The sequence below is a fragment of the Phodopus roborovskii genome, unplaced genomic scaffold (assembly GCF_943737965.1).
Source record: "Phodopus roborovskii unplaced genomic scaffold, PHOROB, whole genome shotgun sequence".
Classification (NCBI taxonomy): domain Eukaryota; kingdom Metazoa; phylum Chordata; class Mammalia; order Rodentia; family Cricetidae; genus Phodopus; species Phodopus roborovskii.
In genome coordinates, this window is record NW_026126525.1 from 12,829,915 (window position 1) to 12,857,204 (window position 27,290).

Sequence of the window (27,290 nt, forward strand, 5' to 3'; positions counted from 1 at the left end):
CTCCTCTAGAAAATTACATTGTGGTTTATTTTTCCCATATTTTCCTCACTTCCTGTATTTGGATATATATGTCTAAAATCAGACTTTAAATAAACCTGAAATAAGATATTGACTGAACTATCTGTTAGTAAAAATTCTTTTGAAACTAGGTATGGTAATGTGGGCCTATAATCCCAGCACTAGGGTGGCTAAGGCAGGATGGAGAATTACCATGACCTCGGAAGCAATCTGAACTAAAGAGTAAGATTCTGGGTTAAAAAGAAAAATAACAACAATAACAAAACAAAAAGCAAAAGCAAAGGAACAAAACCTCTTGAATATAAAATTTAAAAATACATTTGCATATTAGACAAGATCTGCTTAACAACCTTTTGTATTTTAAAATTATGATTAATTTGATTTGGGGTTCTGATTTAATCCTTTAATTTTTCAGCTAAGTCCCTATAAAAATAAATAATCTAAACTGGAGTTTTGATTTTCCTCAAATGTAGATTTTCTAATTGATATTCAACAATGACTTCACATGAATGATTTACTCTACATAATATGGAATGCCCATTTTTCAGGTAGTGTAGCACAGGGGCTTATCCTTTATCCCCTCTAGGCACATCTGTAGCACATAGCAAGGATGCTGATGAGACATCCTCTCCAAGATTAGTTGGCTCAAGTGTGTGGTAGGAGGCATACAAGCTGTGTTTACCTCTCCTCCTTACTACTGTTTTAATACATGAAGTGGCGGTGCCGATGCCTGTGCCAAGCCATGATATAGTCAAGTAAATTATCACAGATCTGAGAAGTAGAAAATAAGTTACTCACATAATTGATTTGACCATATTATTTAGGCTCACAGGAATTTCACTCACCAACAGACTGGGCCTTGCTCACTGGGAGCACACACCAGCTTACTGAGCTGGGACGCTTTTCAATAAAGCATTTCACTCAGGAAATTCTTACAAAAATATCAACTTTCTTTTGATATTAAATAGTTTACATATAATATATTAGCAAATAGTCTGTCAAAAAATAAAACTTTCCAAGTGTATTAAAAATATACAGTTGTTGACCTAACACATGACCCACCATAAATATTATTAATAAAATGAAAATTAACATTAACCAGGCATTCTATGCATCCCAGTTCATAATTTGGTGATGATGTTCAGACTTGTGGCACTGCTGGGTCTCCAAAGGTCACTCTCTCATATTCCTTCTTTGATTTCTTACTTTTTCTATATTTGTACCTAGAAAAACACCAGAAAGGAAACAGCATTGTAATTAACAGATGTTAAAAACAAACTCTGAAACAAATACATGGAATCCAAGAGCACATTAAGAAAGGCATTCAGCCAGGCAGTGTGATAGTGTACATCTTTAATCCTAGCACTCAGGAGGCACAAGCTCCCAAGGGGTAGTTTGTCTGAGTTCAAGGCCACCCTGATCTGCAGAGTGAGTTCCAGGCCAACCTGGGCTACACAGAGAAACCCTGTCTCAAACAAACAAAACGAAAGGGGTGTCACATCCAAAATCCCAGAGAGACTATGTCAGATCAGGCAGTGGTGAAGCTGAGAGTGCAGGAGTTCAGTGTCTTACAGTCTATCACACTTGGTAAGAAACAGGCATGGTTAAACAGTTAGCATCGTGAAAGGGGTTCTCTACAGGCATAACACGAGCACAGAGCTGTGAAATGACGAGGAAGTCTCCCGAATCTTCTTCTATCCGTTTCTTTCACCAGTATTCAGTCCTGTTACATCGACTTAGATGCATAGAACCTGAACGGGTCTTCCAGTGTACGTTAAATCATCCCTAGGTTACATCTGAAACCTGACAAAATGCCAACGCTCTCTAATATCTGTTATGTTGTTTAGGTTCAGTACAGACATTGTTTTCAAATTCTAATTAGGAAAGCATTGTCATCAGATGACTACTTAGAACAAAATCTAGTTTGAAGACCAACTTCAAACTAAGATGAATAAACTGGAAAGATTTTATGGGTGCTATTAACTATTCATACTGTTTCACAAACCCAGTCAAATTAAAAATCCTGACAATCCTTGTTACATTTCTTTTCAGTTAGCATTTTGTGATAATATCACTGTAGGAGGTGATTCCTAATTATTATAGTATGAAATTTTTACTCTGTATTTTATAAAGAAATGGATATGCCTTGTTTTGACTTTTATATGCACATAAGCAGGAAGTAAAAGTTAGTAATTTAATGAAACCTGGGTGTAATGCACAAAAGCATTTTTGTAAATACCACAGTGCAGAGTCGATCTTATTCTTCTCATGCTGTATTTAGATTTCAACAAGTTTATAGGTCTGTTGGATAATTTTAAGAACAATAGGTTCTGGCTTACCATCTGCAGAAATAGTATATGGATCCAGCGATTATGACAAGGAACAGGAGAATAACTATCATGGTCAGTGCAACATATTCTTTGCTCAAGGGTTTGTGAACAGTTAGAAAGAAGTGTTCACACCGGACACCAGTGTAGCCCACATCACATCTTTAAAAAATGCAAAGAAAATGAATTATTTTAAGATGAAGTCATTTTATGAGTTAGTGTTTGAAGAACTACATCTTCACTGCAATAGAAGAAATTAGCAAGATTTGTTTAAAATGAATTAAAAAATTGAACTCAGATTTGGGTCTATAAACTACAATGGTAAAAGGACAATCTGATGCAGCTGCTAAGGTACCAATCATTTAGAATGGTTTAGTTTATAGATATGAGATTTTTTTTGTTCCAAATCGTAGAATTGATTCTTAAAACAATGGCTTGTAGAGAATTCCAATAAAGGTAGATCTGACATTGTAGTAAGAGGGGCAGCATCTGAAGTTCCACCCACTATTATGCACCCCAACTTATCTGTCTAGATTGAAATATATTTGCTCTCTAATTTCAAATAAATAATAAAGGTTTTAATAATATATATAAAGTACATTTCAACAGCCCTTACAAACATGATAACTACATATGAAAGTGTAGGCTTTGGAACTGCCATTATTTGCTCATTGGAATCACTTACCTGCAGTAATTATCACTCATGTCCACCAGGTAGATGCACTGTCCATGCAAGCAATAGCCATTCATGTCAGAGCTACACTTAGTAATTGACACTTGGGCCACACGGGGATTGTCTTCCATCTGAACTGTGAAGAGAACGGATAGTTTAATGCCTTGTGTCATGGAACTCCAAGTACATAATTATCCTTTAATAATAACAATCTCTTTACAACTTCAGCAGACAGGTCAGAGGTCAGCAGTGGAGAATTTTCAGGGCCCAGGAGTTACTCTACTTACTACATTTCTCCAACCAGAAAACAAACACCTGAACATACAACTGGCGCCCAACGTGGGGCATAAGACCTTCCACTTAAAATTTAACAAAAGCTTAAAAAAAGGATTTTAGAAACAAAAGAACAGAGACAAGCAAGGTTTCTTGGTATCAGCATTTTTCTCTGTTGGACTCTGCTTTGCAAGAGATAAGCAGATATTTGTGCGGCTCCTTTAAGGGAAGGTTCCTGACTCAGCATAGGAGCAAAAAACCGCATGGCTTTTACAAAGCACAGCTAACAATTTATTGGTGTGTATGAGAGATGGCAATGGCAGTGACCACATCTCCAAGCCGGCAGCATGCAGATCAAGGCAGTGAGCGCAGCTCTCAGTGCTGGTAAAAGTACCCGCCACCATCTTTGGTAAACCGCGGCTGACACAGCTATGACTTTCATTTTAGCAATGTTGTTGTTTACCAGATAAAAGACTTGTGGCTAGACGAAGATAAAGATGTACAGTAAAGACAGATTCATATTAAGAAAAACCTCTAAAGGTTTACAGTGTGTTTTAAAATATACGTAGACATGAAAAAAAAATGGTTTTAAAGAGACAAAGAGGAACTGGGTGTTGTAGCACACGCCTTTAATCCCAGTGCTCAGGAGACTGAGGCAAGCAGATCTCTTGTGATTTCAAAGTAAACCTGGTATGCAGAGTGAATTCCAGGACAGATAAGAGTTTCACAGAGAAACCTGTCTCAAAAAATAAAAAGTAAAAGAAACAGAGTAATAATAAAGCCACATAAAGATGAAAAGCTCAGAGAGAATCTGGTTACTGTATGCTATTGTGTTGTCTCTACATTGTTTGACTGCTGAGAAAATAACAACTGATAAAGGAAATGCTGCTGGATTAATTGAATTTATATATTTTAAAAATGCTTTGACTCCAACATTTAAGTTTAAGGACAAGTTACTGGGGAAAAGGATTTCTAATTTTGTTTCCACAGAAAATAAAAAGCTGTGGATTCCTTCCAGACTAATGTGGTTTGAGCAAGCCAGACCCCCTAAAACAGAGTTCCTGATGATCCAACATTCAAAACAGCTTGAACAAGGCAGACTTGCAGACTACAGCCAAGATTTCTGCAACTTCTTAGGATCCCCATGACAGCGCCCCCTATCAGCAGGAAGTAGTTTGGAAAGAACGACGCCCAAATTCCCAAACATTGTTTATAAATGTTTGTTTTCATTTAAATGGACTTGGTTATAAATGGGTAATGATCACAGCCAATTATTTTTAAAGGTAAAAAGGGAATTATGGTATTGATATGATTACTTTGTTTTGGAATGGATTTTCATTTATTGATACAATTTAATGTCAATTTTGTGAGATGTGTATTTCTCCTCTTGTTTAGGTATTGTGTTTATATAGAAATATAATGTAGTACAGATTATAGATAATTACCTATGATAGTCAAAGCTTAGAGTTAAGTTAGTTAGGTTTTTCAAGATACACAGAGATGTATTTGAGATAGGAATTCTTCAAACCTTTCAAAGACCTACAGAATATGGCATTTAAAGTGGTTTAGGGTTTTTGTGACAGTGAGACATAATTGCTCTTGGCAATACCACCTGCACCAGAAAGGAAGATGGACATCGAAGAAATGCATTATGAAGTTTGCTTTCAATATGGCAAGACTAGCCATGTGGACAAGATACTGCTCTTGTCTGGACTGTTTGACTTTATGCTGTATAAAGTGGACATGCAGGACCCACAGAAAAGTGACTGCTGATTCAAGATGGACATTGCTACAGAGTTCCTGCTTCATGGAAGAGTCTTCGAGACAGTATGCAGGACACGGAGAAAAGTGACTGACAAACTGCCAATAAAGAAGACAGTTTAAAGTTTTCTGCTTTACTGGAGAGTCTGTCAGACATACTATGGCCTATGGGCTGAAGATGGAAGATTACAGAAGAACTTCGGGTGACTAAAAAGGCAAGATATCTCTGTCATTTCTAGAGCTTATATATTATCCTTCTGTGGTCTTTGAAGGAGTTGAAGACAGATAGTTATAGTTATAGTTTTCCTTAGTATTAAAGATAAGTTACTTTAGACACACAAAGATAGGATAGATGATGGAATATTTTCTTCAAATCTTGCTAAATGTTAATGGACTAAATAGTGTTAACTGTGATTATTTGATAACTGTTATGTGATATATTTTGCTATGTTAAGGTTAAAACCCTTCATGTTATTTTAGACAGAAAAGAGGAGATGATGGGAGATGTCATTCTGTATATGTTTCTCATACTGGTTAATAATAAAGCACTGTTGGCCAATAGGAAAGGAAGATAGGAGGGACTAGGAGACAAGGAGGAAAGAGGAAGTAGTAAGGAGGAGTCAAGATGGAGAGTCTGGAGAGAGCAGTATGCGGCCGCAGGCTCCCGGTAAGAAGAACGCGTGGACATACATAGATTAACACAAATGGGTTAATAACTAAGGCAGAGCTAGCCAATAAGAAACTAGTACCTGGCCAATAGCATTGTATCAAATACAGAGTCTCTGTGTGTTATTTGGGGCTGGCGCAGTGGCAGGACAAGACCGGGCGGCGGCAGGCAGAAAAACAGTACACGTTACATACAACAGGCTAAACAAAATGACCCAAGGATTTAATTTTCAAAAGACAGGCATATGGAAAACTATCCAGAGAAAGCACACTTTGAGGAGTGTTCTTTCCTGCCCAAGTAACAAAAAACAAACAAAAGCAGTGGTGGAGGAAAGTTGACAAAATTCCAGAGACCTTGGCCGCGAAGGACAAGAAAGAAGATAACCTAGAACCCCTCTTTGGCTTCTGTATTCAGCTCAGAGCTAAGCATACAGTGGTCCCTTGGAGCATGTTCCCCTTGGGGGAACAATGGCTGTTCATCATTCATCTTGTATTTCCACCTTGACAAGATGCTAATTCACCCCAAGCACTCCAGCAATGATCACTAATAGGACGAGAACATGTGTTCCTCAGACATGCTACATCTATCAAGAGGAAATATGCTGTGTATAAAGTGTGCACTTTCCTGTTCTTTATGGGAATTGTCCCTTCAAATGTTCTCCAATAATGGCTGCATACTAAAGACAATTTCCTTATTTACTTTCTAAACTCAATATTCTATCTATAACCTCATGTCTTATCTTTCTCCCATTGTTACTCCTTCATGAAATCTCTCCAGATCTCTAGTTAATTGTAAGTTTAAAAATTGTTACAGCAGGCGCTGCTTCCTTTTACTTCATTAGCACTTGCTTATATTTCCATTTTATTTACAAATATGTAAGACTCTGATGCTGCTTCGATGACCTCAGGCTTACCTAAAGCCGTGCAATTGTCTTCGGTGTCTCCTGGGATGCATGATGGAATCACGGTTGTGCTGATAGCCCCTTGTAGAAGGTGGAAACCTAGTAATACAAGATAAAATACATAATTAGCACTCCAAGGAAAGCAACTTACACTAAATTTCTACATGTCCTCCATACATAATGAGATGTGTTGTTTTAAGATGTTAGTTCATCAAAGTGATAACAGAAAAAATAATTCATGAAGACATTTCACATAATTGAAAATAAGTGATCCCTCTTGTAAATTGATTTTAATTTACAAAATGTAATCTAGACAAAATGAGAATACTGTTGCTATTTATTGTACATGGGCACTAGCTCTAGCATCCCCCACAGATACTGAATTTGCAGATGTTCAAGTCCCTTTCATAAACTGGTATAAGATTTGCATATAACCTGTATGTCTACTATTGTACCTCAAGTCATCTCCAGATTACATCTAAAACCCAATACAATGCAGATGCTATATAGTACCTATTAGATTGTGTTGTTTAGGTTCAATACAGACACTGTCTTCAAATATTTTGAACCCATGGATACAGACAGGCTGTTTGTATGTCTTATCTAATACAAGAAGAAACTGGTGAACCTTGCCAAGCTGTGTGAGCCCTAGCATTTAGTCTGTCAGCACAGTGAAATTCAAACAACTGTCTCATTCAGTAAAAAGATAAATGTTGGAAATTAGGCATCAGAATGACTCGTCATTTCTGAATTGTATAGGAAACATGATAAGAAGAGCCTTCTAATTATATACCTGTTTATGAAAGAGCATTTTGCCTCTCCTGTTTAATCTTTGCATATTTGCATTCCAATCCTCTTTCTGACCTTTAGGAGTTACTATTATATAGTCAATGCCTATTCTGGTAGTAGTAGTCATAGTCACAACAATTGGCAACCTTCAAACATGAACTGTGTAGAGGCATTTTTTCCATTCATTTTATCCATGCTGTTTCATTTCATGCTCTCAGTAATGCTAAGGAAGACACTATTACCTCTATCAGACAGAAAATAAAGCAAAGCTACTGAGCATGAAGAGTTTAAATAACTTCTTCCAAGGGTACACATTAAATGGGCCACAGGATTGAATTTGGAAATGGGCAATAATGCTTAACTACATTAAACATCACATGCAGAACATTAGACTGAATACTAGCAGAGTATTTTTTCACATCACTGACTGGCAAAAGAATGGTAAAATGATAATGGTGTGAGAAAGCTTGATCTGCATTGCTTGGACACACACACACACACACAAATCACCCCCCCCAACTCTCAGGTTGTCTTACGGAGTTTTAGGGAGACTGAAATGGATTTCTTTTTCTTATTTTCTTTTTCTCTTTTTTTTTTTCAGAAATGCCTCATGTATCAGAGATTCCCATAAATATTCCCAACAGGCAATGTCAAGACTCTAGTTTAAATAAACTATCCAGGTAGTGCCCTCTACTGGTTTACAGTAAGATTATAAATCTCTATAATTAGGTATTTAAATGCATTTAATCCATGTAAAAAAAGACTTTTTTTCTTGATAAAAAGAATTTTGAACTTGCTAACAAAATTTCATATGGGTGTGTTTCAGACATCAAGCACAGACTCCTGGTTCCTGCTACCATGTTTCAAACTTGACACCAACAATCCTGTTCATGTAGAAGGCTTGTCTGCACCCTACATGAGACCAGCATGTGCAAATTAAATGTCTTATACAACATCACTCATTGAGTCACCACAGAAGACAAGACCTAAGGCATCAGTTTCACATTCCTTCAGTAGTTTGAAACCACTGAGAACTCTAGGCACATCCATCCCCCAGTCATGTGTCTCTACGCAAAATAAATTGCTTTTATAGACTGAATTTAATCTTCCTTAAATGACTAAAAAGAAGAAGAAAGAGACTGAAGTCTGAATTTCACTGTCAGTTAAGCAGAGATGTAAACTGTTTTCCATGCAGATGTGATCTGGAGGAACTGCAGTCTAGTTTTTTCTACACAGGAGTTTTGTTCTACTTCTCCATGTGGTTTCACAATGCACTATATGAAGAATTAAACCATTTAACCTAGGCAATCTTCTCAACACAAACTAGGCTTCTGATTTTATACCTGATACATACACTCCACCTCCAACCCAACACCCACACCTCCCCACCAAGTTCACTCCTGTACTTCCTTAATCAATGAAAGTAGAGGAGGGGACATTTCAATTCTCTCTCTAAGAAAGTGCCCGTGTGCGTCTGTGTGTCTGTGCGTGTGTGTCTGTGTGTGTGTTAGGGGGGCATTATCCTTTATCATTTATTTAGAAGTCACCCGGGGAAAAAAAGGTACCAGTATCAAGATGGGTCTTCCCTGCTTAAAATTGCTTTCAACTGCTACCCACTCCTGCTGTATGCTGAAGCTGATTCCAGCCAGTGCTGTTTAGTATTTCCTTGTTTGTTACAGTTTTTAGAAGTTGTTAGTCTTTATTCTATTTTAAGCTCCTGGTTTCTCGGGGTGCAGGTGAAATATTTGTCTGTGTAGATTATGGAATGTTTAGCCCAGGGCGTGCCTCCATGAACACTGGCCTCCCATGGCCTGTGATGCTTGTGTGGAGACAGTCCATTGCTTGGGACAGTTTCTGTGAGACTTGCTGTGTTAATCCACCAGCAGAATATTTTGCAGATAAAATTGTAAGCAATCATTTCAAAGTGTGGGACCTATCATAATGCTCCATCATAGCCAGGCATAACCAGTGAACAACAAAAACAGATCAACATCATCTATCTCAGTACACGGCTGAACTGATGTAAAACAGGAGTCCTCACTGGGCCTTAGGTGTGCTTGTTGCAAGACTTTGCAAACTGAAATAGAGTAATAAATGTGGTGATTAGTAGGTTGAAAAGCCCACCCCTAGAGGACTGTTGTTTTTGCAAAACTGAACCTAGAGCATTGCCCATTTTAGGCAAGCATTCTATCATTAAATACAATCCTAGCCCAGTAGTCATTATTTTAAAGTTATACAGGGTAGGGATAAGTCCTAGTGCCATATCCACTCAGTTCCTTAGTCTCATGGTATAACAATCTATGGTTCAACTGCAAATATTTTACTTACGCTTTTGGTTACTTACAAGGATTCCTGCTAATAAAGTAATTCACTAGGTTAAAATTTTGTTTTGATAATGTCTGTCTCAAAATCTGACATGTTGCTAAGGTCTTGAAGTTTGTGCAAGGTGACATAGATAGATGCCCTATGAAACTGGTGCTCAGAATTTCAACTTCACTATGAAAAACAAAGACAACAGTCACTTCAAGGACCATCATCTGGCTCACAGCTCCAAGTGGCTTTAGGAATGTGAGGCACCCTATTTATCTCTCCCTTCACCTTTTGGGGTTGCATTTCAGTGAAATCTCAAATACACCAGCAGGAAGTGGAGCCACTCTGACTCACAGGATGCAATTCGCCTCTTCCCTGTGAGTCAGGGCCCAACCTACACCCTTAAGCAACGATGGGGACCGTGCGTGTGCGTGGGAGAGTCTGAGTATGATCACCGGAATGGGGATAACCCTGACTGCCGTGGGCCCTGGAGTGCCAGGACCAGTTGCCCAACAGTCAAGCAGAATACCAGACATAGAAAATGTCCTCATTGCCTACAGTTTTTTCTGACCTGCTTCCTAGTGATGACAAGGGGGTGGAGGTTGAAGTGGGTGTACCTGGGGGGCGGGTGTTGTGGTGGGGGGTTAGGAGGAGGACACTTCTAGAAGACCAATGGAAAAGAAGCAGGGATTTTGTGACTGAAGAGAAAACCATGTCAGCAAAACATTCCCAAGCCTCAGGCAGAAAAATAATTTCTTTAAAAAACAATCAAGCAAATAAAAACGATCCAAAATAAATGATATTAATGAATGGGAGGTATTCACCTTCTTTTCCCAATGAAATCTTTCAGAATATGTAGACCAGAACAGCAAACTCACTATGAATCATGGTATTTGCCTAGCCCAAACAGGTAGCCAAATCCGCTAAGCATCCCTTTCCCATGCTTCCACTCACTTGCCTGCTCTGGAAGGGTTAGGTTTGCTACCTTCTTCCAAGGTATGACTATAGAATTTCTTGGTTACAGTTGATCTATTATATTTTGTGCTCTTAGAAGATACGAAGGAAGTGAAGGTGCATCTCTCTTTTATAAACCTCACAGTTTGATGCTTTGCTCTATTTTAGGTAAAATAACAAAAATCTGTCAAATCAGTTTACAAAAAATTCTCCTTTCTGTACTTTCAAATAACAACCTATATTTCAGACATATTGTATGTGTGTGTGTACACATATGCTAACCTTGTTCCTACAATTGTTAATTATTAACATTATATTTAAGCATCATTTAAAGCTAAATGTAAAGGAAAAAACCTGTATTTCAGATAAAACAGCACAAGAGACTGATATAATACAAGTATACAAATATTTCCTTTAATTTTGAGTTTTAAAAGATACAACAAATTTTCCTTTGCAAGTGGCAAGGAAAGATTCAATATGTGTATTTTCAACCATATGCATTAATTTTTATTCCATAATTTAAGTAGAAACGTCTAAACCATACTTTGAAGTGTTTATGTATTTGAGTTATCATATGACACACTAAAGTGATTTAAATTAAGAATGAGTCTAAATATAAAGGAAAAATCATGAAAATTCAAGTGCTTTACGTGATACACAGTGGATATCTTCATTCATAATAGAAGTGTTTGCACTAGGAAAGAAAATTAGGGAAGAGTTGAATAAGGTATAAACCTTAATGTTGGTATTTGGGAATTTTATGACTTAGAATTCTAAAGATGAGGCATTGTTCTCCTAAGAGTTGGAAATGCATATTTAGAGTGTTATTTTAATTCTAGTGCAATTTTTTTCCTTAGGATAATCTAAGATTGGCAGACTTTTGCAAAAGTGCTTCCTTCTATCTTGCTTCTTTCTCATTGATTTAAAGCAAGGTTAAATCTTTAATTTTGAAAGAGAAGCCTCATAAAGGATCAACAGCTGGATTCTGATGTTTGTCATTTGATATCTTTTATTATAGTCACAGAGATGCCTGAACCTTAGACTAGTTCATGACATTTATAGAAGCATGCTAACCAATTTGCTTCTTCTTTAGATGCTTGATGTGAAACATGAACACACACACACACACACACACACACACACACACACACACACACACACACGAAAATGACTACATACAAAGTCATTTAAATACCCTTTAATGTTGTTTAAAAGATGTTTTAAAAAAAAGTTCTCTCTATGCAGCTCAGGTTGGCCTCACACTTTCAAATCCTCTACCCCAGTCTATTGAGTCCTCAGAATACAGGAATGTGCTATTGTCTCTGTTCATGAATGGGTACCTTAAAAAAGTCTTGAAGTTAATTCATTTTCAACCAGAGAAACTACATAAGTGCATATTGGAAGATTCTCAAGATTCCTCATTCATATAGATGTAGTTTGTGAATGTATAGAGTAGGTTCACACTGGAAAACGTGACTTCAGTGAGAGGCACATACATAATAAGGGTTTAGCTATAAGAGGAGGAAGGCAGCTACCTGATGCTACTTTCTAGTTGATTACATGTATGAAATGATATTTAATTAACACATATCAAAACCACCCTGAGTGAAGTAACCCAAACCCAGAAAGACAAATGGTATGTACTTACTCATAAGTGGATATCAGACATAAAGCAAATGTTACCTAGCCTACAATCCACAACCCCAGAGAAGCTAGAACTCTCTTCCAGAAACAGATGCAGAAATCCACAACTAACCAAAAAACTAAGCTCCTGGAGTACAAACAAAATGAGGAAAGAGTGATCATATGAACAAAGGAATCAAGATGATGATGGGGAAACCCACAGAATCAGCTGAGAGAGATCCAGTGAGAGATTATTGACTCTGGTTTGACAAAGGGGGAACCTGCATAAGACTGAACTAGACTCCCTTAATATAGGTGACAATGGTGTGGCTGGGACAATATATGAGGCCATTGACAGTAGGTTTAAGATATAACTCGAATGCACAAACTGACTTAGTGGAGAGATAATTTGCTCAGGCTAGACACAGGGGTGGGAGGGTGGAGAGGTGCCTTGGTCTTGCCTTAACGAAATGATGGAACAGACTTCCTAGGGGAGACCTTATCCCTCTCCAAGTAGCAGATGAGAGGTAAGGTGGAGGGAAGGAGGAAGTAGGAAGAGTGGGAGGAGATGAGAGAGGAGGACCTGGGATTGGAATGTAAAAATAAATTGATAAAAACTCAAAAAAGGAAAGAGATGTAGTTCCTGTCCATAGATGCAATGGTCCATACCTAGGGCAAACATAAAGAAAGCAGGGAATACATGAAGAAAGCTAAGTATCCAATTAGAACATATCAAGTTTACAGTAACCTGACATGGGCAGAAAGTAGTCATGACAGAAGATTTGTGTCAATTGTGAGTGAAGGCACTAAGGAAGGACTTGGTCAGTAATTGGATTTGAGTCTGACGGTCATACATCACATATTTGTAGGTATAGAGTCTGGAAAACCCAGATTCAGCCAGAGTAAAGAAGTATGGCACTTATGTGAAAGTCAAATGAGGTGTTATTGTATGTATGTAAAGCCTTTATATATGCCAATGAAACAGTATGGATGAAAAATAAAAAAAAATTAGGAAATTATTATTAGAGACAGAAATGGTCAAAGAAAGAGAAAAATAAATTGGAGGAAAGGGATAAATTTAGTATTGTGAATGGGCAGGGATATAACAGGAAGAGCAGAAGTCAGCTGTTCAATGACTGAAGAAAGCTCTCATAACCCCTGTGTGAACAAGATTTGAGTGTGGCTAAAACCAGCAAAGGACATCACTGAGCTGATGGGTCTTGAGAGATGCCAAGATCAAACAGGACTTTGCTCATGCTAGACAAGTACTCTATCATGAAACTCCCAAAGGTGAGTTTTAAAACACTAGAACTGGTATCTAGATTTCCACTGGCATGAATGTTCTTTGTCTTGGTAATTCAACATGTATATTATGGATGACAATAAGAGAATATATTAGATTAGTGATTCTCAACCAGGGGCAATTATATCAGCCAAGGATATTTGGCAAGGTCTAGAGGGGTTTCTGATTGTCACAGTAGGTGGTGCTACTGATAAATAATAGGTAGAATCCTGGTTTGCTACTGAACACCCTACCATGCTCAGGACAGCCCACCACAGAGAATTAGCCTGCCCATAGCTATAGAGTCAATATGAAAAGTCCTTCACCAGTCTCCCAAGATACAGGCTCCAATTCTAGCTCAGTTTATTTTATCCCCCTACTAAGAAATTCCTTATCTCCAGAAAGAGAGCAGGGAGTGAGGCATTTTCTTATTGGCTGTCATTATTCAGTCTTATCACTATTCAATACCTTACTTCTTTCCCTCCCTCTCTTCCTTCCAACCCCTCTTTCTCCTCATTCTTCCTCTCCACATACATTCTCTCACAGTGTAAATGTACATGAAGTTGGGTAGGCATACTATCAGTAATATAGTCTATAACAGAGAAACAGGAATACAGGTGTGGGATATTATACTAGGCTTAATTGGAGCCAAGCATAGGATTTTCAGAAACTGTCAACCAACCTCAAGATATCTTCTGTCTCAAGTACATATCTAAGGAATCACTGGTTAAATCAAAGAGTAGTGGTGAGAATTGGATAAGGCTTCAATCTAATTATGAACCCAGACAGCACCTATATTTAACATCGCCTGTTACTTCCATCATGTCCCCACTAAACCTGTTTAGATACAGACTTACTCTGAGGTATGATGAGATCAGCACCAGAGTAATAGTTGGGCACAATGGCAGCGTGTGTGCTTTATCGCTAAGCCTTTCAATTAGAAACCAAAAGATTCTAATACACAATAGCTGTGTATGTACACATAAGATTTTGTGTCAATAACTTTCACATCTCATATTTAAAATTCACAATTTTTACCTAAGAGGCTAAGCACTAACTTTTTTTTTAGGAACAATGTCAGATGTTCTTATATATTAGAAATAGCATGCTAGTTAATTAAATCATTACTTTAACCTAGAATGCAACTGAACTTTTAACTGCTTTGTAACTAGACAGCCAGACTTACACAAACTATACTGCCAGAGGACACTGAGTCTGTTGCATTGCCTCATTTTAAAAAAAAATGTCTTAGGATTGCATTTCCATACCAAGGTGATGTCTGGCAGGGAGCCAGCCTTCCCATTGTCTTCCAGTGCAATGTTCCTGACAGCAGTTACAGCCATATTTATAGACAATTTGCATACACCTATATTTGGAGTGCAAATGAGGAAGCCACACCTTCACTCCTCATCTGCATCTCTAATCAGGAAATGGGAGATTCACAAAACTGGACAGAAAAATCCACAATTACACAAAATCTCGAGGAATACAAATATAAAGCAATCTCTTCCTGCCTACCTTAGTTAGTATGTTTTGGAAAACTAAGAGCTAGAAGATGCAGTCAGGTTCAATGACTGCTTCATAATGAAGCTCTTATCTAAGAACTGTGTAGATAAAATCTGAATATTATGTAAAAGATCATCTTTCTTAGCACAGATTAAAAAGGATAGATATACGTTTTCTCTGCTTAGTTCTGCATCAGGAGAGGTCAGCGAGCCCACTTAGATGTACAAGCTTCACTTAGAACAGGTTCCAAGCTTTGGGGCATCCCTAGTTCACACTGGAGTTTCTCTATTAGAACCTGCTATTTTTATTATTCCCACTAGCTTTGGACCTCACTGACTGCTTACACCTGTAAAGAATAACCTTAAAATTTGTTGTTTGCCCCCCCCCCCCAGTCTCAAAGTCTTTGTAAGGTTTTTAATTCTCTGAGTCTTAATGTCTGCATTTGTCAAAAGTGAACCATCATATCTGGCCTTATTCAGTGATTTTTTTTTTTTTAGGGTAAAACAAAGTGGTTAGGGTTTAAGATGCCTAACACAAAACATGGCTGGTCCTCACCAGGCATTTGGTAACAGCTAATTCTTGTCCCACCTCCTTGATTCATATTCCAGTGCTGAACCAGGCACTCCAATTACCTAAGCTGCTCACATGGTAGAACAATGCAGACGACACCTGGGGTACCTGGGTCAAAATCTAGACAAGGGAGTACGATGAGCGTGCTTATTGCCCAGGTGTGTTTTCTCAGGTTATGCTAAGAGATCATAGACTTTCTGGGCCAACAGAAGGCAAGCCCATTGTCTCGATGAGATTCTGCTGCTTATCTTTTTGAGATTCTGCCGCTGATCTTTTTGAGAGAGACCATCTACTCTGCTTAATTCTATCACCACATAGGCCTAATTTTCTTCCCTCATTAATATCCTCAAAAACCTTTTGAACATGAGTGAGAATGTTTGACTTCAAATCTAGCATCCTTACATGTAACTGCAGAGCTCAAAATAAATTTGTCTCTTCCTCTCTTTAGAAAAATCACAGTGTCAGAAGGCTAATTCAGCTGTAAAATTACAGATTATTCAGAAAACCATTTCCAACTGGGCTGTTTCCATCTTTTACTTAAGGTCTGTTAAACTGTAACTGTTAGTCAGTCAACTTAGGCCTGACCTCTTTCAGCTTATCATCTATTTTGTAAGGGAACTTGGTTCAGTTTCCTCTTGCATAAAAAAAAAAAAGAGCATTGATATCGAACATTTATAAGATGTAATAGCAGTTAGATGACTGATTGTTGTAGCTACTTGAAACTGCATGCATTGGGGATAGACAGTAGAACTTTACTCTCATAATCATAAATGCATAGACATTCCACAAAAGCAATAAAAGTCCACTTCAATCTAAAATATCACTTTCCTTTGGAGGACAAAGTCTGAGATTTCTAGGCGGTCTTTTTTCTTTGGGGAAGGCACAAATTCTGACATTATAGATAGCCTTCTTTTTTTTCCCCCCTTATATGCTTTGGAAGCAAACAATAAGACATGCATACCAGACTAGAGTGATACAATATACTTCAAACAGGAACTTTTCTAGTGGCAAGAAGTATCTCAACAGACTGGGAAAACAGAAACTGACCTAGCTCATTTGGAAATGGGCTTGGCAGCTGATGAAATAGGCGAACTATAATTAAGTGCTGCAATAAAGGAGCTAAGCACTTTCATGACAACAAACACACACACACAACACACACGCACTAGGTGGGTAGCTTCCAGGTCATTCATAGTCTCTTGCTGTCTTACATTAGAATATTCACCGAGATGTGCGAACAGACTCTTGCATTGTTATGAGACACCTTGCAAGTGATGGGGAAAGAAAAAAAAAAAAAAAAAAAAAAAAACAGAAAACACTATACCACTGTGACCTTTAGGTTCTTTTCTAACTCGAGGAAGACTGCCACCCTTCTGAGTTTATCCTTTACAGAGAGACCACAACAAGCTACATTGTTTACAGTGACTCTGCTGGCAAGACATTCTTAGCTCTGTTTTGGCAGAAACCACAGATCTAGTTTCTACTTGGGTTCTTGCATTTAGATGTATAAGCTCTAACTATGCATAGTATGCACTTCATTAGGGCTCCCAACCCCTATAAGGTGTGTCAAAATAATAATTTAACTGTCACATCCTGCACAGATAGTGTGTCTCAGGAGAATGTGTCTAATCACAAGTTCAGGAAGAAGGCCAGACTAACAAGTTTTATTTCCTTATTATAATGCTTGCATATTGGGAAAATTCATATATAACTCTAAAATAATTTTGTATGTAAGAAGTTAGGGGAAAGTGATTAAACAAGATAAAGCAAGAGAGAGAGAGACACAGAGAGAGAGAGAAATTTTACAATGGGATCTCCTCGACACCCTGTCCCCTGTCCTCAAGAGCTAACTCATCCCAAATGAGAAAACTACCAAAAAAAAAAAAAAACCCAAAAACAAAAAAACAAAAAACATAAAACAAAAAAACCTCCCTAAATTACAGGCTTCTGGCAGGTAGCCTCAAGCATTGCTTACCTGACTCCCTAGAGAAGGCAGGTACTCCTGGGGGAAGCTGCAGGTGACAAGTTTGCTGGCAGCTACCTTTTGGACCTGCTGGGGTCTCCCAGGCCCCACCAGCCCTGCAGGCGCATCCCAGAGAGACCCTCACCCCCCCCCCAGGTTGTAAGCAGGGACCTTTGCACAAAAGTCTCTAGGGGGCTGGAGCTGATCCAATCTCTACCTGCCACATCCCAAGAGAGTAAATCATTATCAGAGGTGCTTTCCATACCTTTGGTGTTCTACAACTGCTACATTTTCAAAAGGAAAAAAAGAAATTCCTGTTCAATATTTTTTTTTTATTTTGCTCAGTAAAATAATTCACTCAGAACATATGCCAGCAATGAATTTATCGATGAAATGCAATTTTAACATTAATCTCTCCCCCACCTTTCCAATCCCGCCAGCAGGAAAGACACTTACAGAAGACATCCTCTTAAAACTGAGTACACTTGAACCTGGTGGACAACTCTGTACTTGTCCTATGACAAATGCACGGGGGCTGGTCCCTTCTCTTTGCTTACCCAGGCAGAGCAGCGCCAGGACCTGAGCGGCAGAGAGCTTCTCCATCCTCTCTATGTGCAGCTTGCAGAGTGCCAGGTGACTGGCAGGAGCCGGGAGCCTGTGGCTGAGCTGGAGCAGGGCTGATCCAGAGACTGGAGCCGACCAAGTGGCTGTGACTCTGCGCTGCCAGAGGAGTGAGCTCAATCTCCAGCACTGCGACCTTTATAATTCTGGGGAGGCACTTCAGCACGTGAGGACTTACTAGCGGGTTGTCCAGGGTTTCCTAATTCTGGCTCCAGGGGGAGGAGTGGTGGCCGGCTGAGGACTGACCAGATGTCATCCTCCCTCTCAGGAACACCTGAGAGGAGGGTTTGAGGAATGAATGTCCTTCTAGTGAGCCTGGGACTACTCCCCAAATTTTTCCATCCTCCCTGTCTTGGACTCAAGCGTGAGGAGGTGGGGAGCTTGGACCAGATGGTTTGGTTTGCTTCGTGGGGTCATCTGCAGGGTAGTGGGTGGCTTTAGGTGCTGTGGGTGACTGTTGCAGTCAGGGCTGGTGTTTCCAGCGCATACTTTTGGAGAGCTGAGTGTGTGACTTGCTCATTTAGGGCCGGAATAACTCCCTGTCTGGGAACATACTTGAAGCTTGTCAGCGGCTATAGTGCTCTGGTCCTATTCCAGAGGTCCGGAAATGGCCTCTCACACTCATGCCTGCCTTCTTTCTCAGCCCCTCAGCTTCCAACATGATTCTGACATTTATCATTTCATAGTAATTATGAAGAAAGCCCTGTGTTGTGTTACGCTCTGTCCTATTTGCTATCTATCAGCATATTGTTGAGTTAACAACTCCTAATTGCCTTAATCCAGCTCTGCTTTATACAACACCTTCCAATGTCTTTCTTCTCTGTGCCTTTGGGAGAAGACCTGTCTCAAATGTGAGGCAGTCCTTAGTGCAATGGTTTGTCAGACAAATGGGCTCACCTACTACAGGCTGGACAACTCAGCATGCGCCTGCTTATTCTCTGTTTTCCCCGTTGCTGGTGGAGTCGTACTTGGGGGAATGTTTGTCCTTTATGGGGAGTTAGTCAGGTTTAGTCCATTTGTCAGGATTCTTCTCAAGGCCTGGGATGCTGAAGTCTACCAGGATCTCTTTGGGTCTGAGTTACCTTTTACCTAGATTCATAGAATTCTAGATTGGCCCTGAACTTCTAGTTAATCAACTTGGTACACTTTGAATTTTATTTGTAAGTCTTACTTTCACATTTGTACAGACATAGAGATTTTTGTTGTGTTGTTGTTTTACTTTTTGTTATATTCCTCCTGAGGACTTAGGAATAATCAGCTTTGCACACAAACTGATTGGTATGGCAAATGGATCCTGAACCATTTGGGCTAATAACTTTCTTGATTTTTCTAGCTCAAATTAGAAATTGGGTGTTTTTAAAATTCTTTTTCTTGTTATTCTCTCTCCCTTCACTCAAGGTCTTTGTTGTTCACAAATTTTGTTGTTGAAAAGAAATGTTTCATTCTTTAACTGGTTAGGATTGAGAACATTTGAATGGAAATCCTTGAATAGCCGGCTCTATCTCCCTACCTTGGTTCACAAGTGAAAAAGAATTAATAGCACCTAAGACATGCAGAAGATAAGCAGTGTGCTTAACACAGTGCCCAGAAAAAAAAATTAATGCTGCCTGAAAGTACCCACTCCTGTAGTAGAACACCCTTTCTTAGGAGGTGGTTGATCAATTTGTATGACTTCAGAGGAATCCATGAACAGTAGACTAGAGATGGGCAAGTTTTCTCTGCTGATCTGAATCTGTTGGAAAGGCAGTTGGAAACAGGCTTGCAGGGATTTCTCTTGGACACAGCAAACAGGTAAACTTGGTAATGGGTTGTGGTTTTGCCTGCTATTGATAGATCCACACATATAGCAGTCACACATTTGGTAACCAGAATTAGATAAACAGACTTGGTTACAGAGTGGCATTGGGCCTACAGATTAGAGCTTAAAATAAAAATAGCACAAGTGCCTAAGGAATAAAAGCAAAACTCAAAAGAATAGGTCATCAGCTGGGATCATCAACTTCTCACGGTGACTCGGGAGGTACTTGCAAGAAATGCAAGAAAGAGGAACTCACAGACTCTGATTGCTGTTTTCTTCCACCAAATGTAGTGTTGTGCCTTCTGCTCAAAAGAAGGAGGGGTGGGAGAATAATGGGGTCATGGTGGCAGCACTTGTTTGGCAAAGGGCAACTCTGTGGCATCGTCTGTGAAGAGGAAGGTTTGACATTCTGTGGCTGATGCCTGCATGATGGGAAAAATCCTCACAGGTCTCTCAAAATTTTCCACAGCACATGCTCTTCAGCTGGCTGGCTTCTAACATGGTGTGAGGAAATCTTTTCTTTATTGGCTCTTTGTTTACTCAATTTTGTAGCCATTACTTTTTGAGAATGACTCCACCATGACACATCAGGCAAGATTTGCCACTGCCTCCGCAAAATAGTATTCATTTTTTTTTAAATAATTAAGAATGATTTTCATTAATTGTTCATTTAAATATACATTCACAGTATTAAGTACAATCACATTTCCTCTTAAAGACACAAAACATATTTTAATGCATGTGGAATAGTTTGGAGAATAAATTAAGTTACAAATTTCTAACTAACAAATGATTCTAAAACATCAGCCAAATCAGTAATTCCCAATTTGATACATATGTAGAATTATTTCTAAGAGATTAGTAGTCTTAAATGATTTATAGACTTTATATGCATATTTAATATTGCTTAAATATATTGATTTTTAATATGATTAGTAAATATATTTATTTTTAAAAGATACAGAATTCATCATGGTATTGTAGCATGTACTTTTATTAGTGAAGTTTGTCCATAGCTTCAAACATGTACTCTCTTCTGTCACCCTCTCTTAACTCCTTCCTAGCCCCTGTAACTTATCTTCTTTCCTATAAATTTCTTTATCACATTTCTGTCTATGTTTTATTTTGTGATCCACTGGGCCCATGTGACATTATCAGTGTAACTTTTCCCCAGTTCTACCCATTTACTGTCAGATTTAAAATTCCACTGTACATATATACCATAAACTGACAAATATCTAAACTGCTTCTATTTTCTAGTTCCTGAGAGTACAGCAACAATGAGCAGGTATGTCTGTAGTATGAATGTGTGTGTGTGTGTGTGTGTGTGTGTGTGTGTGTGTGTGTGTGTATTATGTTCAAGGTGGCATAGTTGGTTTATCAGTTAGTTTTATTTCTGATTTTTGAGAAACCCCAAGACTGATTTCTGAAACAACTTCACAAGCTTCTGTTCCCACCAAGAGTGAATAAAGGTTTCTTACCCATCTATGCCAGCATTTGTTGTCATTTGAAAGCTTAAGTGCCAGCCCTTCTGACAAGGATGAGGTACAACCTCAAAGTGGCTTTGCTCTGCATTTCGCTGATAGTTGCTGACATTCGAAAATTATAAGTTTTCTCTAAGCACCTGTATCATTGTTTTGAAATCTCTTTGTTCATCCACAAAGCCCATTTTTCTACTGAGTTATTTACTCTCTAGATGCTTAAATTTTAATTCTTCTTATACTCTAACCATTAATTCTCAGTCCTGGATAATATAGCTACCAAAGATCCCAGCTCCCTGGCCCTGTAGCTGCTTTTTTCAAGGACTGAGAATTCCCTTGATGTACAGAAGCTCCTTGCTTTTATAAAAGGTTGTTGGTTGTTGGTCTTACTTCCAGAGTAAAATTTCCCCAAACTGAGGGGAGGGGAAAGACCAGGTCCAGCTGGATTCACCAAAATTCTACCAGAAATTAAAAAAGTATTGACACCAAAACTGCTCAACTATTGCATAAAGTAGAAATGGAAAGAATTTACAGAACTCCTTTAATGAAGCTAGCATTATATTTATACCAAAGCAAGATAAAGCCAAAAACTATGAAAGAAAAGAAAAGATAAATCTGCAGCATGGTCTTCCAGCTGAACACAGACATCTAGATACAGAATCTCTCAATAAAATGCTTGCAAATCTAGTTCAAGATCAAAAAGATTGTTCATCACGATAAAGTTGGCTTTAATCATGATCAAGTTGGCTCAAAAATAAAAACCCAATAAAAATGATTTTTCACAGAAATGGATTCAAAGACAAAAATTACACAATTAGTCACAGAAAAAGGCTTTGATAAAATTTAATATTCCTTCATGTTATAAGTCATGGAGAAACTAGAGAATATTTCTCAACGTAATAAAGGCTATATATGTTAAAGATATCACCAGGATTATGTTAAATGGAAAAGACCTCAAAGCATTGTCACCAAGATCAGGGACAAGACAAGCATGTCCACTCTCTCCACTTATTCAATGTAGTGCTTAAGGTTTTAGCTAGGCAAGAAATAAATACAAGGAATGCAAATACAAATACAAATACAAATACAAATACAAATACAAATACAAATGGAATAGGATAGGACTGCATGCAATAAATCCATAAAGTTACAGCTGACTACTTTTTGACAAAGATGCTAAAAATACCTGTGGAAGAAAAGATGTGTGTGTGTGTGTGTGTGTGTGTGTGTTTGTGTGTGTGTGTGTGTGTGTGTGACTATTCATATAGTATATATATGGAGAGGTGGAGTTGGGTGGGGAAATAGATCAAATTCAGAGTAAATATTTAGTGTACTAGCTGTCCTGGGCCCCACTCCTGAGCACGCAAAGAATAAATAACTAAAATAAGTCATTCACAAATATAGGAAAAATGTTCAATATTAATTATTTGATATTCAAAATATGAGACAAAGAATGTCTCCACTCTAAACTTAGCCACATGCTAAATATATGAGGATTTTAAAAACAAATCAGTCAATCAAGATTTTAAGCAATGTATTTTCCTATGGTCTTTGTGGGAAAATCAGTTCTCCCTCCCTCCATCCCTTCCTTGACATGGTCTTTCTATTTAGCCTGTTGTTCTATAACTCTCTTAATAAATCATATTGGCCTTGAACTCACAGAGGTTTGCTTATCTCTACCTCCCAAGCACTGGGATTAAAGACTTGCTATGACACCAGGTTTAATTTTGTATTTCTACCAATAATCTGCTGACAATAATGTTGTTTGGGCAAATTTCTCACAAACCTTTTGATTCAGCACCTCTTGATTGAATGTCTCCATAATGATATAGTAATAAGTATATTCCTGAATACCCAAAACTGTTAACCCCATTACAGGTAAAATAAGAACCAAGCTCATGTGTGGAATCCCGAATAACAGAAGAGTGAGGGAGGAGGCTGGCCATGAGTCTGAGAAGCATCTGGGCCATAGGGTCAGATAATGTCTCAGGGAAAAGAAAAGGAGACAACATGTAGCAAATGCAACCATGTCACTGTCATTGAGTCAGCCGTTGTTGCAGATTTAGGTGGAGGTAGGTCCCCTCTATGGAGACTGGTTTTGAGTTGGTTTTAGAACACAGAAAGGAAATTTCTTTTCAAAATTTAGTAAAACAGTGGAAAATGGAAAAGCAAGAAACTTTTGAAGGTAACTGAGCACTAAACTGTATTTTCTCACTGTTTCATCTGATAATATATAGGATTTCCCTTTAGAAGGCTGCTAATACATTTACAATTGTACATTCTGTTTGAGTATTGAACGAATAGTGTAGATGGCTGATTACCCAATCAAACAAATGAGTTGATGAAAAATAATTGTTAGAAAAATTACAACTGAAAGTAGACATTTATTCTTTAATATAAATTAGATATAGCAAATAATACGAAGAGCCAATATTTATAAGTAACATTTAATAACTCACTAGATAGTAAAAATATATTTGCCTATTTATTCCTTAAAATAACTCCTAGAAGTAATTTTTTATTTCCATTTTATAGATAGATGAGGCTAACGTAAAAATGATTAAGAATTTTTCCAAAATATGACTTGTTGATCATGTCTGTAGTCTCAGGAATTGGGAGGCATATGCAGGTGGATGGCTTTGAGTTTCAGGCCACACTAGTCTATATAAGGGGTTCCAGGCATGCTAGGCCAACTGTTAAAAAAATAAACCACTATAAAAAAGCTATATATATGGAGGGTGGAAGGAAGGTATAAAGGGAGGGAGAAATAGGGCAGTGATATTTGTTCAAGGCTTTTGGCCTCTAAACAAGGATGAAATTCAAATCGGCAGCCAAGCTCCAGCCACCACTAACATAGTACACTCTAACATATATCGTTTAGTGAATCCAGTGTTCAGGGTTTGTTTTTATATATGAGGCTTCCCTGTGTTTTTATTATACTTCAAGTTTCTAGAATTTTCTGGTCTACGATTATTCGTCAGGATCTGCCTCACCTTTTTGCAGGAAATTTCCATTATGCTTCCTTGTGATGAACTTTCTGTTTTTTTCTTTGAAGATGATTGGTTGCCATCTCCAAAGCATTTGCTAAATCACTTCCCAAGTTCACTGTGGTTATAAAATCGTTTGGTTCTAAAAAAAAAAAGACTACATTGAAAGGATGTAGAACCTAGATTTAAATCTCCCTTCTGTGTGTGTGTGTGTGTATGAGAGAGAGAGAGAGAGAGAGAGAGAGAGAGAGAGAGAGGGATTATTTGGTGGTAGAAGAGGACCAGGTGGAAAGAGGAGAATGGTCTATGGAGAGTTATGGGACAAATACGAGCAAAGTGCAATATGTACATAAATGAAAATGCCAAATGCCACAATTACAGCTATTATTTTATGTACTGACTAAAAATACTAGTTAAAAATCATAAAATATCTGGTAAATGACATATAGGAATATTACAAATGAAGAAACAAATGTTTTCAAAGCTTCTAAAGCAAACTGGAAGAAAAAAAATAAACCACAGTAAGTGAAATATTAACCTGAAACCCTTTTTTTCTCCTAGTAGTACACTCACTGACTGAGAGAAGGAATCAACTAACTTCCTACAATAATCCACCCATGGAAACAAGCAAATGCAAACATGATCTTCTGGGGTTTGAGGTGGGGAAAGACTGATATCCAAACCCATTAAGAGGGAGAAAGGGTGTTGGAGAGCAAACAAACAAATATGGCTAAGTTCAAAGTGGTGGCTTCTCTGGCTGTTGGTGAGTTCTACTCTAATGACAAAAAGGCTTTCTTGGTGCAATTCTTCAGGGGTGATTGCATGGTAGTGATGGAGAATTGGGGATGCATCTATACTGGCTCACAACACTCCTGGCTTACCCTGATCCTGGAAGTTTTCATAAAGCCATTCAAAGTACATTTTAACCCTTTGATTTCAACGAACATTCCATGTCTCGTGTAACCACAAAGCAACTGTTCAAATGAGCATATTTAACATGTGGAAATTAGGTTTTTTTTTTTCTTTTAAATTACTTGCATAGATTTTTTATGATTACATGTGGATCTATGTTAGCTTACAAGTATTTAATGTTAATGTCCTTCTTGGGTATGAAAAACATACATGATGGAGACTTACGTACAAACTCACTTGTCTTTTAGTCTCCTCAAGGGTACATGAATTGTTCTTTATAAGTAAATAAATAACAACTAAATGGTGCCAACTCTTCTAATTTATTGGATCCTTTTAGGTAAAACATCTAAGAAAGAAGTCACGAAGAGCCTAAATTAACTTATTTATTTGTTTGTTTATTCATTTATTTATTTTAGGTGTTGAAAATGGAGCTTTTCCTGGTCCAGGTTAGAAAAGTGCTGGATTACTGAACCACATCTGTAGCACTGAATTGTTTGTCTGTTAACTTGTTTTTACTGCTTAACTATGTTGCTAACAGACAAGACAGTATAATATTTATAGAAGTCTTTATTGCTGGCATTATGTATTTGACTCAGAAAACATGTCCCAATTAGATTGTGCTTCAATAACACGTCATGCCAGTATTTGTCTCTTACTCGGTAAAGAGTATTTGTGTACATGGTTAATCTTACTGGGTGACTGGAGATGCACTTGTTCTTACCCATGGCTATATTTAAAGTTATTTGGTCATTTTGGGGGGGAAATTATCAATGCCTGGGCCTCACCTTTGAGAGAGTAAGATTCTTTTATATCTAACAAAGGCCATTGAATTATATACTTTAAATCCAAATTCTAGCTCTTCCTTTCAAAATAATCTGTTGCATGACGATCATAAATAGTTCTTCACTGGTTCTGGACCAAGGTCCTTTCATCCTGAAAGTGTGGGCCTGAGCTCTGTGATCTCCCACAACCATCTTCATCTGAGTCCTGTGTTAGTGAGATGGAGCTAAGCAAATGTAACTTTAAGCTTTGAACAAGATTAGGCTGTGCTCAGAGGTTGACAGCTGCTAGTGCTAGTCCCAGGACAAAGCAGTCCACTTTATGAGCAGCCAATTCTAGACTTCTAAAATATAGAGTTCATCTCACCAAGGATATTTGCTTTCTTGTTCCCACCTTTGTTTACAGCTTGTGAGGCATGATCTCTTCAACAAACTTCATAAGGATTCAGAAACTAGAAAAACTGATCCTTTTGTGGACATATGTTACATATGACCTAGACCATATTCATGAATACATTCTCCTTTGTCTAATGAGAAAAAAATAGACACATTTAATGTTAGAGGGTGTCTTAGTTAAGGTATCTATTGCTGTGATAAAACTCCATAGCCCAAAGCACCTTGGGATGGAAGGGGTTTATTCCATTTTACAGCCTGATGTTCACTATCCAGGGAAATAAAGGCATAACTGGAATCCTGCTTACTGACTTTCTCCTCATGGCTTGCTCATCTTGCTTCCTGATAGTACCTAGGACCACAAGCCCAAGAGTGGCACCGCCCACAGGTAGTCAGGCCCTCCTATATCAATCACCAGTCAAGACAATATTCCACAGGCTTGCCCACCAGACAGTCTGGTGGAGACATCTTATCAGTTGAGGTTCCTTCTTTCCAAATGACTCTAGCTTGTATCAAGCTAACACAAAAGGAGCCAGCAGAGAAGGAAAATTTGAGAATGGAAGCTCAGATGTTACACATTTTCTATTTCTGTAATATTTAAGTTAAGCACATTCTCATGATGCCACGTTAGCGCCAGCATTTGGTTTTTCTATTTACTGATTGTCCTAGCCAACTTTCAAACAAAACTACATCTTCAACATT

The 27,290-nt window shown here is 38.1% G+C and overlaps 1 protein-coding gene across 1 annotated transcript; it reads right to left on the reverse strand.

Moving 5' to 3' along the window:
* Nucleotides 1–947: 947 nt before the first annotated feature.
* On the reverse strand, nt 948–23,390 carry Ereg (epiregulin). Its single transcript, XM_051198585.1, has 6 exons — nt 23,304–23,390; nt 18,175–18,374; nt 6,633–6,751; nt 3,031–3,154; nt 2,358–2,507; nt 948–1,241 (listed from the first exon to the last, which is right to left on the reverse strand). Exons 1-6 carry the CDS (start codon nt 23,388–23,390, stop codon nt 1,160–1,162), a joined length of 762 nt encoding a protein of 253 aa, XP_051054542.1. The 3' UTR covers nt 948–1,159.
* Between the last annotated feature and the right edge of the window lie 3,900 nt (nt 23,391–27,290).